The 15,485-nt window shown below is 31.6% G+C and overlaps 1 protein-coding gene across 3 annotated transcripts in view; it reads right to left on the reverse strand.

Annotated features, from left to right (window-relative positions):
- Positions 1–485: 485 nt before the first annotated feature.
- LOC143080959 (uncharacterized) overlaps positions 486–15,485 on the reverse strand; it is a 134,159-nt gene continuing 119,159 nt past the window's right edge. For 2 of the 3 annotated variants that reach the window (XM_076257158.1, XM_076257160.1), the window contains one exon: positions 486–636. In XM_076257158.1, coding sequence (XP_076113273.1) covers positions 504–636 — 133 coding nt within the window. In that variant the 3' untranslated portion in view covers positions 486–503. Of the gene's footprint in view, positions 637–12,143; positions 12,299–15,485 lie in introns of those variants that run through there. The other variant, XM_076257159.1, reaches the window with a different exon arrangement.

The following is a 15,485-nucleotide window of genomic DNA, read 5'->3' on the forward strand; positions in this document are numbered from 1 at the left end:
TTAAGCAGTCAATGAATCATGAAAGTGAGGCCAAGGGCAATAGATATATGACACACAGAGCCTTCGTAACACACAGTATCTGCAAACAGGGTACATGTATGAAGAAGCCAGGTATTCTGCATTCTGAAATATAAACACTGCACCGACGGATAGTAATACCTGTCTCAAAAAAAGAGGAACGAAAGATATCAGAGGGACAGTCAAACTCATAAATCGAAAATAAACTGACAACGCCATGGCTAAAAATGAAAAAGACAAACAGACACACAAAAGTACACATGACACAACATAGAAAAACAAAAGAATAAGGAACACGAACCCCACCAAAACATAGGGGTGATCTCAGGTGCTCCGGAAGGGTAAGCAGATCCTGCTCCACATGTGGCACCTTTATCTCAACTTTATCGAAAGCAACACTGCATTGTTCAAATTGATACAGTGTTTGAAATGTAAATACTCAAAATTTTAAATACGACAAAACTTCAAAGGTTTTTCAAAGCTCTTTATTCCTCTTTGTAATTGGCCGGATAAGTTAAGATTACATGACTCCATGGTGGACAGGATGGCGTCTTGCAGCACAACCCTGGCTTAGGCTCATTTAATGTACATACATCTGGAAGGTTCCATGTATAACATCTGAAAATATAATATTATCGATTATCAAATTGAAAAATTTACCCTTGCAATGGGATGCTCAATTATATTGGATACTTTCCTAAATACAAATTGAAACACCGTCTGTCTTTAACAATGGTAAAATTTGATACTTGAAAATATTTCATACTAATAAGTAGCACAGAAATAAATTCTAGCACATATTTTTACAATCGTTCTAGATTAAAGAAAAATAAGTAAAAATGCATGTCAGAATGACGAATTGAATGAACCTTGTCTCGAAATCGTTTAAAATCTCGTTAAATTGTTCACATAGTACGTAAAGAAAGATTTTAACATGGGGTTTACAAAACAAGCTTTGAGCACATCAATACTTGTATTCCTGTGTATGGAACGAAAAATATGGGTCATGTCAAAATGGAAGTATCCGGTTCTGTCAACGTTGTTTACTACACAATCACCCTGATTTGTCTGTGTATATCACCCGGTTTTGTTTAAAACCCATAAATTTATGAAAAGCAAAGCTAACACAGATCTAAACATTGTCCATCGAAAGAAATTCAACTTGTGACATATATGTTATTAGATAACAACTTCATTGCGTTTAAAAAAAATATTTTACTACATCGTTTTTATACAAGAGTGTACGCACAGACATGAAGTGACTGCTTAAATGAATGTAATTGAATCTTTTTTTAAAAGTCTGTAATCTAGATAATTTAATAAAAGTACCACATATACTTAACATTATTCACGGAACCATAAAAAAGTCATGGTCGAATGAATTCTACCAAAAGGACAAGAACACATAAAAAAACATTAAAACCAACCATTTTTTTTAACATTAACCGTGCCGGATATCACACAACATCGAGTCCAAACATATTTTGCCAGTGTAGATTAGAATTATTGATTTAACTTTACTTTCTGCTATAAAGATAATGTTCTCTCACTAAACAATTCAAATTTGGTGACTTGGTTGAACGCATCTATTCCATCGAACTAGAGATAAAGGACAAAACAGACTAGAGGTATAGGGAGGAGGGTTCAGATCTCACAAACATGTTTAACCCCGCCTGAATTTTGCGCCTGTCCCAAGTCAAGAGACTCTGGCCTTTGTTAATCTTGTATGATTTTTAATTTTAGTTTCTTGTGTATAATTCGGAGTTTAGTATGACGTCCATAATCACTATAATAGTATACATATTTATTAAGGGGCCAGCTGAAGGATGCCTACGGGTGCGGGAGTTTCTCGTTACATTGTAGACCTATTGCTGGCCTTTGGCTGTTGTCTGCTCTATGGTCGGGTTGTTGTCGCTTTGACACATTCCCCATTTCCTTTCTCAATTTAAGAGTTAAGTCAGCTAAAAAAAATATGAACTGTCCATTAATAAGTAGCAACAATCGAGAAGCGCCTGCATACGGAGTATATATTTTCCAATGAAACGATATTCCCGTGCTTGTATTTCCTAAATAGAGGGTTGCTGCTCACAAGGAAGCTACTAAACCAAGATTTCCAAAGGTGAACATGAAATCATTCCTTCGTAAATTTTACGGACGTCATCAGGAGTTGGTTAACCGTTTCACAGATGATATCGAATATGTTCCGTACGTCGTAACTTCAATTTCCTTCCCTTTTCATGAATGTGATCTACCGAATTAGACTGTCACCGGGTTTGTAATAACATTAGCAACAAGACAATTGCCACATGTGAAGCAGGATGTGCTCACCCTTCTTGAACACCTGGATCTACCCCAGATTTTGGTTGCTCAGTCTAATTTTCTATGTTGTGTCATTTGAACTATTATTTGTCTGTTTGTCTTTTTCATTTTTAGCCATTGCGTTGTCACTTTATTTTCGATCTATGAGTTTAACTGTCCCTCTGGTATCTTTTGTCCCTCAGTGGAACACATTCCTTTAGGGAATTTGTAGTTCGTTGAACATTAAAATTCGTCGTTCCTTATACCCACGATATCTATGAATATTGGTATCCAATAAATATTAATGAATACACAATTAATTTATTTTTATAGTCTTACAATAAATACAGCTATCTGTTTTGTTATATTGTATTTGTTGAATGAATTTTCTTAGTAATGATCTTCCTTATAAATTTTCGCTACAAAATATTCAATAAGGTATAACACAAAGGCCCATACATAGGGAAAACTCAATTAACAAAACAGATAAACTTGATATATTTTTTTTCGGTGGGTTATTTTGCTCATTACTTTATTTCTAAGATTTTAAATACTTCAAATAATTCCCTCGGACCTCAAAATAAACAAAGCAAGTTACAGCACATGCTAACAAGGATCCCTCTGTAACTGTACGGTGCATTTTTTTCAGAGGGAATACAAACCATATTTGATATCTTCACATATATATTGTCTTGTACTAAAACTAACGTAATTGGCTTAAACTCAACGTTTGAACAAAGAAATTTGTACGTTCGTGATAAGGGATTACTTTACTGCAATTAGCACTCAAACCTATTCAGTGGATTTTTGTTTATCTCATCTACTTTTGTCATGTAAGAAATTTAATGGCGACGTCTGATTTTTGATAGTTGCAATTGTTTACAAATGTCTTGAAAAGACAGACCATACATTACATTACGTGCTTTTTGATTGTTTTAGTTTTTTTTGTTGCTGTTTTTTCGATGTTAAGATCACATCTTCATTTATTTACATCCTTAGTTTTTTTTAATGATTTGCAAATTTGACAAATGTTGATAATGATGTGTAATTTTTGCAATGTTAATGTTTGAAGATAGTATGGAAAATCTTTATTGATATGTCTTTATTGTGCTAAGTCTTCTATTTGACTTTCATATTGAACAGAACAATTTCCTTCTTAAAGTCACATTCAATCAAAGTGCTGGATAGCACCTCTGGAAAGTTTGCAACTGTATATGTGTAATATTTCAAATAGGTTATGGATGTGTATTATTTAAAATATATATTTAACCACAGATGTGATTTTTCAAAGTAAACCATTGTCTTAGACGCCAGCAATTTCAAATCAAAGCACCAAGGGTGCTATAGGCAGTTAATCAAAAACCCAAAGGCAAACTTGGCCAAGTTCAGATGAATAGTGAAAATATTTATCTCATGCATTGTTCTCAGCTATTTCTAAAGTATCAAATAATGCTTGTACAGTAATGTTTACGCTGTGCAATCCTTCCACTTTCAAAAGTTATTTTCAATTTATATTTATAAAGATTCAATGTCTGAGATTATGCACATACACTCTCCCATGTTAGGGGAGAGTTTTATGCCAGTTAAGACGTTTAAGCCGCCACACTGTATGTACCTGTCCATAGTGAGGACCCACTAATGTGATGATTGTTGCTGTATATCATATTTATTTTTCATAATTGTTATGTACATTTTGTTTAGATTTTATTTTCTTGTGTATACTTCTGATTTTAGGTGTCATACCACCAATTAAAAGTCCTTATATGTTCAACCAAATTTTACAATTTTCACAGCTTTCTAAATATTTTACCTTAAGTTTAACTTCATAGAAACCAGATATATCCTGAATTGTACATGCATCAGCTTTCTGCATGCCAATTTTCAACAGATGTTTAAAATCATATAAAAAAGATAGGTCTTCCGAATAGAGGTACCACTAAAAATAACCCCTGGTTTTCTGGAAATCTTAAATTGTATAGTATACTATGGAGTGCATTAATCCTCAATTTTGAATGCAAACTCATAAACAAGTAAATTTTAGCTCAAAATGGTCTTAATATATTTTTCTTTCACCAAAAGTTTCATTTCTGACAATTTGTTGGTTAGTTTAAGTAAACAATGACATCAAATGCACTATTTTTGTCCGAGTATGCCTACTTTCACATACGTTCTAAATTTGAGGGAGTAATTGGTGGTATGACACCTAAAGTATGATGTCCATTATCAATGATTATCACTGAAATAGTATACCTTGTTGTTATTATGTTAAGGGGCCAGCGAAAGCAAACCGGGTGTGGGAGTTTCTCCCTGCATTGAAGATCCATTGGTAACCTTGGACTGTTGTCTGCTATTAGATCAGGTTATTGTCTCTTTGACACATTCCTCATTTTCATTCTCAATTTTATTAACGTTTCAAATTATAACTGAATTAAAATATCTTGACTACGGTTTAACTGTCTTCTATTACTAATATCATAATAAAAAAAACATTTATTTAAACTTTAAATAACTGTAATAGTAGGAATTAAGAAAAAACTTGTTTGTAACTTCAACTTGTTGAAAACATAAACGTTTCTCGAGCCTCGTTACCTTTTTATCGTATCATGCGATTTCTTTTCGTATCATTTTCATGGGAAAATCGTTTACCAGCATCAAGTTGCTGAAGGAACCGCATAGAAATGATTCAATAACACTTTACGAGTGTTTAAATGTGAAAAATTATAAAAAGAAACATCGAAAAAAGTTGTTTTTTTCTGTACCGGAAATCGAAAAGTCCTTGTAAATCAAAAACAATTACGGTGTAATACGCGTCACAGATTCGGACTTGGTATTTTACAAAAATATGCGACTTTGGAAGTTAAATAATGCCGTTCTTTTAGAAAACAGTTGTTAAATTTTTAATCTCAATATTTATTGAAGCACATTGAGCTAAATTAAAGCACGTGTAGCATTATGTAACACCAAAGCGAAACAATCTTGAAATGACCTTGACATGTTGACATCGACCAATGAGAAAATTACAATAACAACAACTTTATTTGACAAGCATGAAGGTCATTTATGAGATAACGGAATAATATTAAGAAGAATACAAATGAGCATTCATTTAAGCTGGAAACAGTATATCTATATTCATATATATGTTCCTGATTACTGAATTAAGATGATTTAAATAATCTCAATCATTTCAGACAAAAAAACGAATAAAAGGATTAATAATAATGTACCTATGTATCATCAGAATCCTCCCAATTTAAAAAGTACGTAAATTTCGTCTTCTACAATGTATGTAATTTGAAATTGCCGCCAACTTATATCAGCTGATTAATAGACTACTGACGTATGTAATACGTATCAATGACAATCAATATTCCTACGACTTTTGCCATTTGGGAAATGTAAACGACTCATCTTTATGGTTTTTTGGCGATCAAATATTTAATACAATTGTTCTTTGACATCTTAGCCAACAGCACAGAGGATAATAAACTATAGAAGGATTTCTACCGAGCACTACTTTCTATGTGCAACTTCAAAACTTTTGGGGGATTCGACGATCAATTAAGGTTTTTATGGTAATATTTTTTTTATTCCAGAATAAAAAGTATGAAAAAAGTGTCCAATTGGTTATAAATAACATGATAGCCAGCCAGATAATAAAAGTGGCACATGTTTCAGCATTTATTTGGTAGAACAGAAATCTAGGGTGCTCGCATAAAGCAGCTTAACTGCTTAAAAATCACTTTTTATGCTCCATTTATGGGCATTATGTTTTCTGGTCTGTGCGTCCGTTCGTCCGTCTGCCCCATTCAGGTTAAAGTTTTTGGTCGAGATAGTTTTTGATATCTGATAAAGTCGTGTCGATTATAAGAATCAAAATCTCTCTGTTTGAACCCGTCGACCTGGAACTTATCAATTATTGGTAATATTAATTATTTGGAAAACAAAAGGTCCTGGAATTGAGTATTTTTTAATCAACAGCATTGTCCTATATTTATTAATTTAGTTATAAACAAAGTTGAATTCTTTGATTCGCTGTTTTATGTCATGCCCGCTAACAAATTGAAAACTGAACCTATACGTTTTATCTTATGTCCAGATTTTTAGTATTCGTATTGTCATCTTAGAAAGTATTACTGCTTAAAATACAACAATAGGGAACAATTTGACAATGATTGAATTTAGTAGTGTCAACCCTGTGTTTATGACCCGAAATATACCGTTTGGTGGTGCGCCTGTCAGATGAGAAACGTACAGATAAGATAATAGGTAGCAGCTGAATATACTATCGGTATCGGATTCGACCCAGAACTTGTTGATTATTGGCCATATTAATTATGTGAAAAACAAAAAGGTCTGGAGTTGTGTAATTTTTAAACAACACAATTGTCCTATATTGGATATATACAATCGAATTCTTTGATTTGTCGATTTTACCCCATGACGGCTGACAAATTGGACTTCGTTATTCTAGTATTATAGATGTTCCCTATGATATAATCTTTCTAATTTTAATGCCAAATTAGAGTTTTTACTCCATTTTCACGGTCCACAGAACACAGAAAATGATAGTGCAGATGGGGCATGCTTGTACTATTGACACATTCTTGTTTTATATATCTATACTTTAAATCTGAAGACCCGTTTTTATGTTCACCTGATAAATGTATAACCGATGAAAGCTACAAGTCAAACTTATATATAAGGGTATATATACTTGATAGGGTATGCTGAAAATTTCACCCCTTTACATCTAGAATGGTAAAAGTGACGCTAACAAATTTCAAACTTGACTTTTTTGGTTATAAGCATTGCGTATAAGTGTCATCAAATTTGGTTCAGGCAAACTAAAGTAAGAGAACAGAAATCAATTTTGGGATGTATGGACGTACGTACAAGTAAGGGATTTACATACTTACAGAAAAAAACAAGGATAAAACTCAATATGGTGGGGGCATAACAATAGTAGTATGACCTCAGGAATACAAAGTTTATATACACTAGATTCATACAATGTTGATCTGAGGTGCTTATAACCCTGTAACACATTTTAGTTGCTGTTGTGTAATTACCAGTGATTGAGGCAATGATATTTGAGATTGTTGTTTTAAGCCATTTATTTGATATACTAATAATCATTGCCTCTGTGTTAGGACGACACATTGTTAATTATAGGTCAATCTTAAAGAATCATACTGCCCCAGGAAGAATGTGTGACGGGATAAAAAGTTCTGGATCCGCCACTGCATTGTTAAGCACTAAGAAAGTCATTTTGCTAGTACATGGACAAATATTATTAAATCATTTTAATAATTTCTACAGCACTTGTCTTTATGTTGATCTCGGTCTTGATACACTGAACTATAATATTCTAAGAAGTAGATGATGACTCGGTTGCTTTTAAATTATACGGATGCTATGATACTAATTGTCATTAAGACAATGTTTTTCTGTTGTCAGTTTGATCCACCTGAGTATGCTGAACGAGTGAAGGGTCTTATATCCACATTGTAATGTGAAACAGCTAGTATTTAAATAACGGAATTAAAAGTTTTCAAATGAGTTTTGGCATCAAGACTTTCAGATCGATGTCAGTTTGACAAAAACAATGCACGTTTCTATTAAAGCCGGTATTTATCTCTACTCGTCATTGGCGTGAGACATAAGCCATATAATTATCGATTATATTATATTCTATCACCTGTGTATTTTAAAAATAAATCAAACCATTATCACTCGTTAATTATCCGACAACTTGGTCAAATATCAACTTGTTTTGCATACCGGACTCTTTCGATACACTCGGGCTTTTACTTATGCAATAATAAACAGTTGTAAATATCGTACATATTAAAAAGTAGTGAGGAAAAATGTTCATTCATGAAATATTCATGAATGAAACGCTGTCTCGCGTAGATTTCGTTTGATTTTGTTTTTAGCCAATGGCCGATCCGCAAAGTAGTGTTTGTGATACTTATTTTCAAAATGAAGTTAAATTCATCTGAATTGTCGGTGAACATTCATTCCTTTTTTATTCAAGTTGTTATCTTTTCAAGAGTAGCAACTCAAAATATCCAAGAATCAGAATTCGAACACTAGTACTACATTATCTTGAAGCAGAACATTGCGATAGTCTGTCTCACCGGAAGTTGAGGCCGACGCCTGAGGAAAGTAGCTATAGCAAGCTATAGCAAACGTTCCAAAAGCTTATTAAAAAAAACCCCGTAACTTCACCATTAGTATAGCTCATTCTTACATTTCACTAAAAATAATCATATAAGAATACCATTTAATAATTTGATTTAATTTTTTTCTGCATACACCAATGTCTAAACTCTTTATATCAATATTCAAAAGTTGGTTACGAAAGCAACCGTTTTTTTTATATATTAAAAACAATAACACTTTTATTCTGGATCTATTCCGCTTTATATCCTGCTGGATATCGTAAAAAGAACCATGGAGGACAACTTGGTGTTTGACAACATTTTCCTGGAGCAGGGTCGTTCAGTGTACATTGTGCAGGCAGATCCAATTTATAAACAAACGTGCTGTTAATACCTTATCACAGCTCTGATTATAGACAAAATTAATGGTTTTACTTGACTAAAATCGAATATCTTTCATTTTTCTAAATACATGTACAGGTTTAACAGTTTCCTTTCAATGCTTTGCCAAACTTTAGTATTGAAAAATGCATACAAAAAAAAAAGAAACAGACAAATATAAGTCAAAGAGTATTTTCTGATCTGGACTATACTTTCTAATTTTATTCATTTTAATAACATGCAATTATTTTTTACCTGGCATCAATTAATCTACCCGAGGCAAACACAAGGACAAATTGTGTATTGTTATCATATTGCCGGCATTCCTATGGGTACGATCTATGTGCCTTTCATTTCCGTACTCTTTATATTATTCTATGATTCGGAGTTCCACTTGTCAGACACTTGTCAACAAGCAAGATAAAAAAGGCCAGATCATTTAATTTCACATTCAGATATATTGATGATGTCCTTTCCATAAACAATCCAATGTTTGAGTAGGTTACATTGATAAAACCGCCAGCATTAAAATTAAAAAAACAACTAACACAGTTTCCTCCGACTCATTTTAAAACATGTTCCTCGAATGTGGAACAAGCGGTCATATCAGTAACAGTATCATTGACAAACGAAACGATTCATATTCTCAAATTATCAATTTCCCCTCTTAGTAGTTATATAACAACTTCACATAATGAGGTATATCGGATATACATTTCCCAACTAATTCGGAACTCAAGAGCTTCCAGCTGCTATTCAGACTTTGTGATACGTCCCTAGTGTCTGAGCAGAAAGTTGTCGAACCTGGGGTATGCATGGCAAAGAAAGTGTCGTCCTTTTCTTTTTAACAAAGTTCTTGGAAGGTATCAAGGCCTTGTTAATAAATAATCCGTATCAACTTCACAAATTATAACCAATGATCTTAAATTTTATTTTAGTAGGTACTGACGTTGTTTATCATCTTAACATATTATATTCTTTTATATATCTTTGAAAATCATTACTTTAACTGTGTCTTGTATATTAGTACTCGTCACTGTGTTGTTGTGCAATGGTAAATTTGTGCCTTCTCGTCTTTTTCTTTGCTAAATTAAATGTGCTGTGAAAGTATGCCTTTTTGATTTTTTTTGACATACATGTTTATTTATATATATTCCTTATTGTTAAGATAGTAAAACACACACACCATCATCTATGTTCAGTTTAATTGTTTGTTTTTTTTATTAATTCATTTGTTTCTCCTTAATTGTGCCACTTAATTTTGATAAAAATAATATATGGAAATTATACATGCTCTTATATATTGTATAGTTGAATATGTTTGACTTGTGTCTTATCCAATTTGTGTTACTGTAAATAAAGTATTTCCCGCAAACTATGTATGTTGAGGTATTTTTCCTTATCTTTAAAAATAATGCTTATTCTATAATGAGTCATAAACGCTTTTCTAGATTTATCTTTATGAGTGAGCAAAACATTTGAAAGCCAAGGATGTATAAAAACATATACAGTTCACCTCAGCTAAACATAAAATTAAAACATCAAAGAAAAATATCACAATGCTGTTGCCCTATCCTTACCCTTCTTTAACGTAATTCTGAAATATCTAACTCATCAAATTTAAGCTAAAGCAGTCATAGTTTAAAGTTCCAATATTTGGCTAAAATCAATTACAATGTGTTAATTTTATCGCATGAGCCATTTTTAAACAAGCTGTTTATAAAAAAAATAATATTTATTTCAAAATTATGATTATAACTTCTCATTCGAGTTTATTCAACGAAATCTACTATATATATAAGGTATATCACTTTGCATATTGTGACTTGAATAACTGAATGTTATGTATAGGTCATCATGTGTGGGTAATATATAGTAAGCACGTTACATTTTTCTACATAATGAAAAATGATAACATGTGATTTTTTGTATTGCAATTAATAAATATTAAACTAAAACTTGAATTATTCTTCGCAATCCTGAACGCTAAAAACTATCACATTATTTTTCGTCTCACACTCTTCTTCTAGCGTATGAATCTTTATATTAGAAACTAACCGATGGAAAGGTTACAAAGACCAAAACATATTGAACACCAATAAACCTATATTCCAATTTCAATTATTTTTTCTTTTATTAGTTATTTTGTTGAACGATTTTGCCTTCAGTAATTGCACCAAAACTGGTATCATTATTCATGTAGGGGTCTCTTAATGTGAATAGGAGTTTCCATGTTTATATCAATAGGAAGGTATATAAGACATTCAATAACACATTACATGATTCAATTACTGAACAAGGGAAGACTGTCTGAGAATCACAGATTACCCACAAAGGAATTATCATTGACTTGAAAAATTTCGAGTCGGAACCTTTCATTTTCTATCGAAATAAGTGGAATGGGAATGAGCATAGACTTTATTGGAGTTCCTGTCAGTATTATACTTTCATTTTAAACCAATTGACCACAAATCAATATGTTTAACCCATTTTTAAAACAGTCTTAACGATGGGTTATTTTGCACATCATTTTGTTTTACACATTTATAATACTGTATTTAATTCCCTAATCGAGACGGTATCATAAAACAAATACCAACAGCACAGCAAACATTTGTTGTCATACTAAAAGGGTTCTGCTCTGAAACTGTTTTTTTTTGTCAAAATTTACATTGCACTGTCTTTAGAGTCCTTACAAATCAATCATTAATCAATTGATCTTCTTTGAATCTATTTTTTAAAAGAAAATTTGATGGCAATGGTCAGATCTTTGATCTTAGAATTTTTCTACAAATTTGTAGAAAAAAGAAACCATATATTCACCATAAGGTGCTTTTCGATTGTTTCACTTTTTTATAGATTGCTTTGATAAATGTCAAGGTCTTATCTCCTTATATTCATATTCTAAGTCCTAATAAAAATTTGCATATTGAGCAAATATTTATTATTTTGTTTATCTTGATTTTTTGTAATAGTCCTGTCTTTATTTTATGCTTTATCTTAAAACTTGAAATGCAGTACTATTTTTCATTGATATTCTATAAAGTGTCAATAAAGTTTTTTGATTAAATATTGAACTTAGCAATCACTTTCCTAAAGTCACAAAAAATTTATACAGGACTAAAAGTATAATTCACTTTTATTATAATTCTCTCTTAATTCACTCAACAAATCATGCAGGAATAACCATTTCTAAGTAAAAGGTTTGATTTCTTTTTTTCACATATGCATATATGCCTCAAATCTTTATCTATTTAAATTTTAATAAAAACGATAACAACAGCTTTATATGTTTTTTTTCCTGTAATTATTCTTCCTTATATCCTGAAGGATATTGTATAGTGATCCATGGAGGACAACTGGGTGTTTTACAACACTTCCCTGGAGCAGGTTCTTCCAGTGTACATTGAGAAGGCAATTGCCATTTATAGCACCTGCAAAATAAACAACTTGTTATTAATAACAAAACACAGTTTTGATTAAAGACATACTATTTTGTTCCCTCAAATAAATTCAATTATCATTTATTTTTCTTTATCAATGCTTTGTGAAAAAAACCCTTATTTAAATAAACTGAACTAGAAAGAAAAATGCTCCCCTAATGTATTTAGAAACAGGAAAATATGAAAAAAGTAAGTATCTCTGACAAACAGTACTGATTTTTATCATTCATAATATACTACATTGTATTTAAAATGCAAAGCAGGATAGAAGCAGTAAAAAGTGAATGATTTGACATGAAGTATATGCCTTACATCAAAATAAACATGACTGTATGAAATAAGTTTTATTTGCAGAGTATAAACTGCCCAATGAAACTAGAGGCTCATAAGAGCCTGTGTCGCGCACCTTGGTCTATGTGTATATTAAACAAAGGACACAGATGGATTCATGACAAAATTGTGCTTTGGTGATGGTGATGTGTTTCAAGTTATTACTTAACTGAAGGTTCTTGCAACTTACAATTATCTCTATCTATAATGAACTTTTCCCATTAGAAACCGTGGAAATTATTTTGTAAAAATTTACAAAAATTAACCAAATTAATGAAAATTGTTAAAAATTGACTATTAAAGGCAATAACTCCCTTAAGGGGTCAACTGACCATTTTTTTTTGGGGGGGGGGGGGGGCAGCAACCTAACAACCAGATGTTCAATTCATCTGAAAATTTTAGAGCAGATAGATCTTGACCTAATAAACAATTTCTCACTTTTTCAGATTTGCTCTAAATGCTTTGGTTTTTGAGTTATAAGCCAAAAACTGCATTTTACCCCTAAGTTCTATTTTTAGCCATGGCAGCCATCTTGGTTGGTTGGCCAGGTCACCGGACACAATTTTTAAACTAGATACCCTAATAAAGGTTTTGGCCATGTTTGTTTAAATTTGAGCTAAAAAATTAGTTTATTTCCTAAAGGCATGACTAATGTAAACATTATAAAGTCTAACAAAAGATAGTTTGAGGCATTATCTATTTAAAAGATTTGAACTACTTTTTAACTTCTGCCAACTTATCTACATACACATTTGATGTATAAACAAAAAATGACAGTATGAAATATTCAATTTTCATTATTAAATTTGTATATGGGATTATCTTATGCAAACTCATTGTGTCAAATTAATCAAACCCAATTAAACAGTCAAAACACTTATACAAACATTGAAGAAAACACAAAAAGTTCCTTAAAAGCCAGAAATGAATCTCTTTTTTAAATTAGCTCTCATTAAAAACCACCAATAAAAAGAGGGATTTGTGACATGTACAGGGAGATATAAATAGTTAAAAATAAGGGTAAAGTGAGGTCATATTTAAATGACAGAACAATCTCAATAAGTAATAAATGCATCATTATGCTATGATTAAGCAAACTATAGTCCAGAAAAAAATCTTTAAAGTTCCCAAATCTTTTGTCAAAAGGTATCAAAGAAGTGGATTTCACAAGGAGCCATTATGCAATAATAAGCAAAATGTCCTATTATTTCTGCAAAAAGTTATTAAATTCAAACAACAATTCAGAAGGTCAACTGTTCATAATAACATATATCTATAAATGTCAAGTTGGTAGGCAGGGTCATGGATCACTTTTCAAAACTTAATAAGCCTATGACGAATTCTTCAAAGTAGTTTCAGAAAAATGTTTATAAAAATCATATGTGGGGACAGGTTAGGTAATTAGCAAATCAATAGATGTGGAGAACTGCAGAGGTGCAGTTTTCTAGCTTTTATGTATTTTTGTTTCCATTTTGTCATACCCAGATTATTTATAACCCATTCACCTTGAAAATACCTATCTGCAGAAAACTAATTCCTTACACCCTAAATTGAGGTTACTTTCTTAATTTTCCTTATTACTTAAACAATATATGTATGGTTTATAGTTGAAAATATGCACAGAAATAATCAAAAGCAAATAGATAGTTCTGCAACTATCAGAAGCAAAGCACTGGTGAAGCAAACATCACAAAGAAACTCAGCGAGAAAGCTTTTGAAGCATCTTTGTGCAAAAATAGTAATAATTTTACCTGATAAATGTTATTCAGTATCATCTTCTTTCGCGAAAAATTAGATATACCGCAGACGGTTTTTAAACTGTGTATTTCATGAGAATTTTTTTTCAAATGAAATACTGATTCAATTTATCAAAGCACAATTTGACATGGTCAGCTTATCTTTTACTAATAGCTAGGAAACAATTAGCATGAGCTCACTAACTGATCCAAAATCCCAATTTGTATAAGATACAAACTTATGTCCATTGTTTGTAGCTACAAACCACAGTTTTCTTATTTTGTTAAAGTTTATAATAGAATTCTGTCAATGGTTAAAAATATCAAAGTTGCATAAAATATTTTAAAAGTCTTTGTGGTGCAATAGAATGGAAAGAAAAATCTTTCTGATAAATTGTAGAACCCAAATTGTCAGTCTGTTAATGATAGCATGTAAAAAAAAAAATGAAATTAATAGTTGTATATGGATGCCCCATCCCCATTTTCAATTTCTATGTTTAATGGACTTCGAAAATTGGGAGGAAAATCTCTAATTGGCATTAACATTAGAAGGATCATATCATAGGAAAACATGTGTTCTAAGTTTTAAGTTGCTTGGACTTCAACTTCATAAAAAACTACCTCGACCAAAATCTTTAACCTAAAGTGGGACAGACGGACGAACGGACAAACGGACGGATGCACAGACCAGAAAACATAATGCCCATAAATGGGGCATAATAGAATGTTATAAGGTATTGGACATCCAGATTTTGCTGCATTTGAAATTCCCTTAGTCTTTTAGATCTTCATTGAAACAGGTGATCTAATGATGAATGTAGAAAACAGAAGTTTCTGCAATCACACTCAACCACCATATTGATATTTAACTGTAGTCAAGCTGGTTAGAGAAGGGGGTATTGATATGTTCTTCTTATTGTAATTATGAAACTACTTCATTTTAAACATTCATTGAAAGGAACAAAGTGAATTAAAAGTTTGCAAATCTATTTCACCTACCACTGCAATGTAACAATGCTAAACAGCAATTATTCACAAACTCATTTGATAATCTATATTTTCAAAGGTTATAACCAAAAGGATTTTTTTCAAAAAAAGAACTGGCTTTTAAA

Source organism: Mytilus galloprovincialis, chromosome 6 (assembly GCF_965363235.1).
Source record: "Mytilus galloprovincialis chromosome 6, xbMytGall1.hap1.1, whole genome shotgun sequence".
Lineage (NCBI taxonomy): Eukaryota > Metazoa > Mollusca > Bivalvia > Mytilida > Mytilidae > Mytilus > Mytilus galloprovincialis.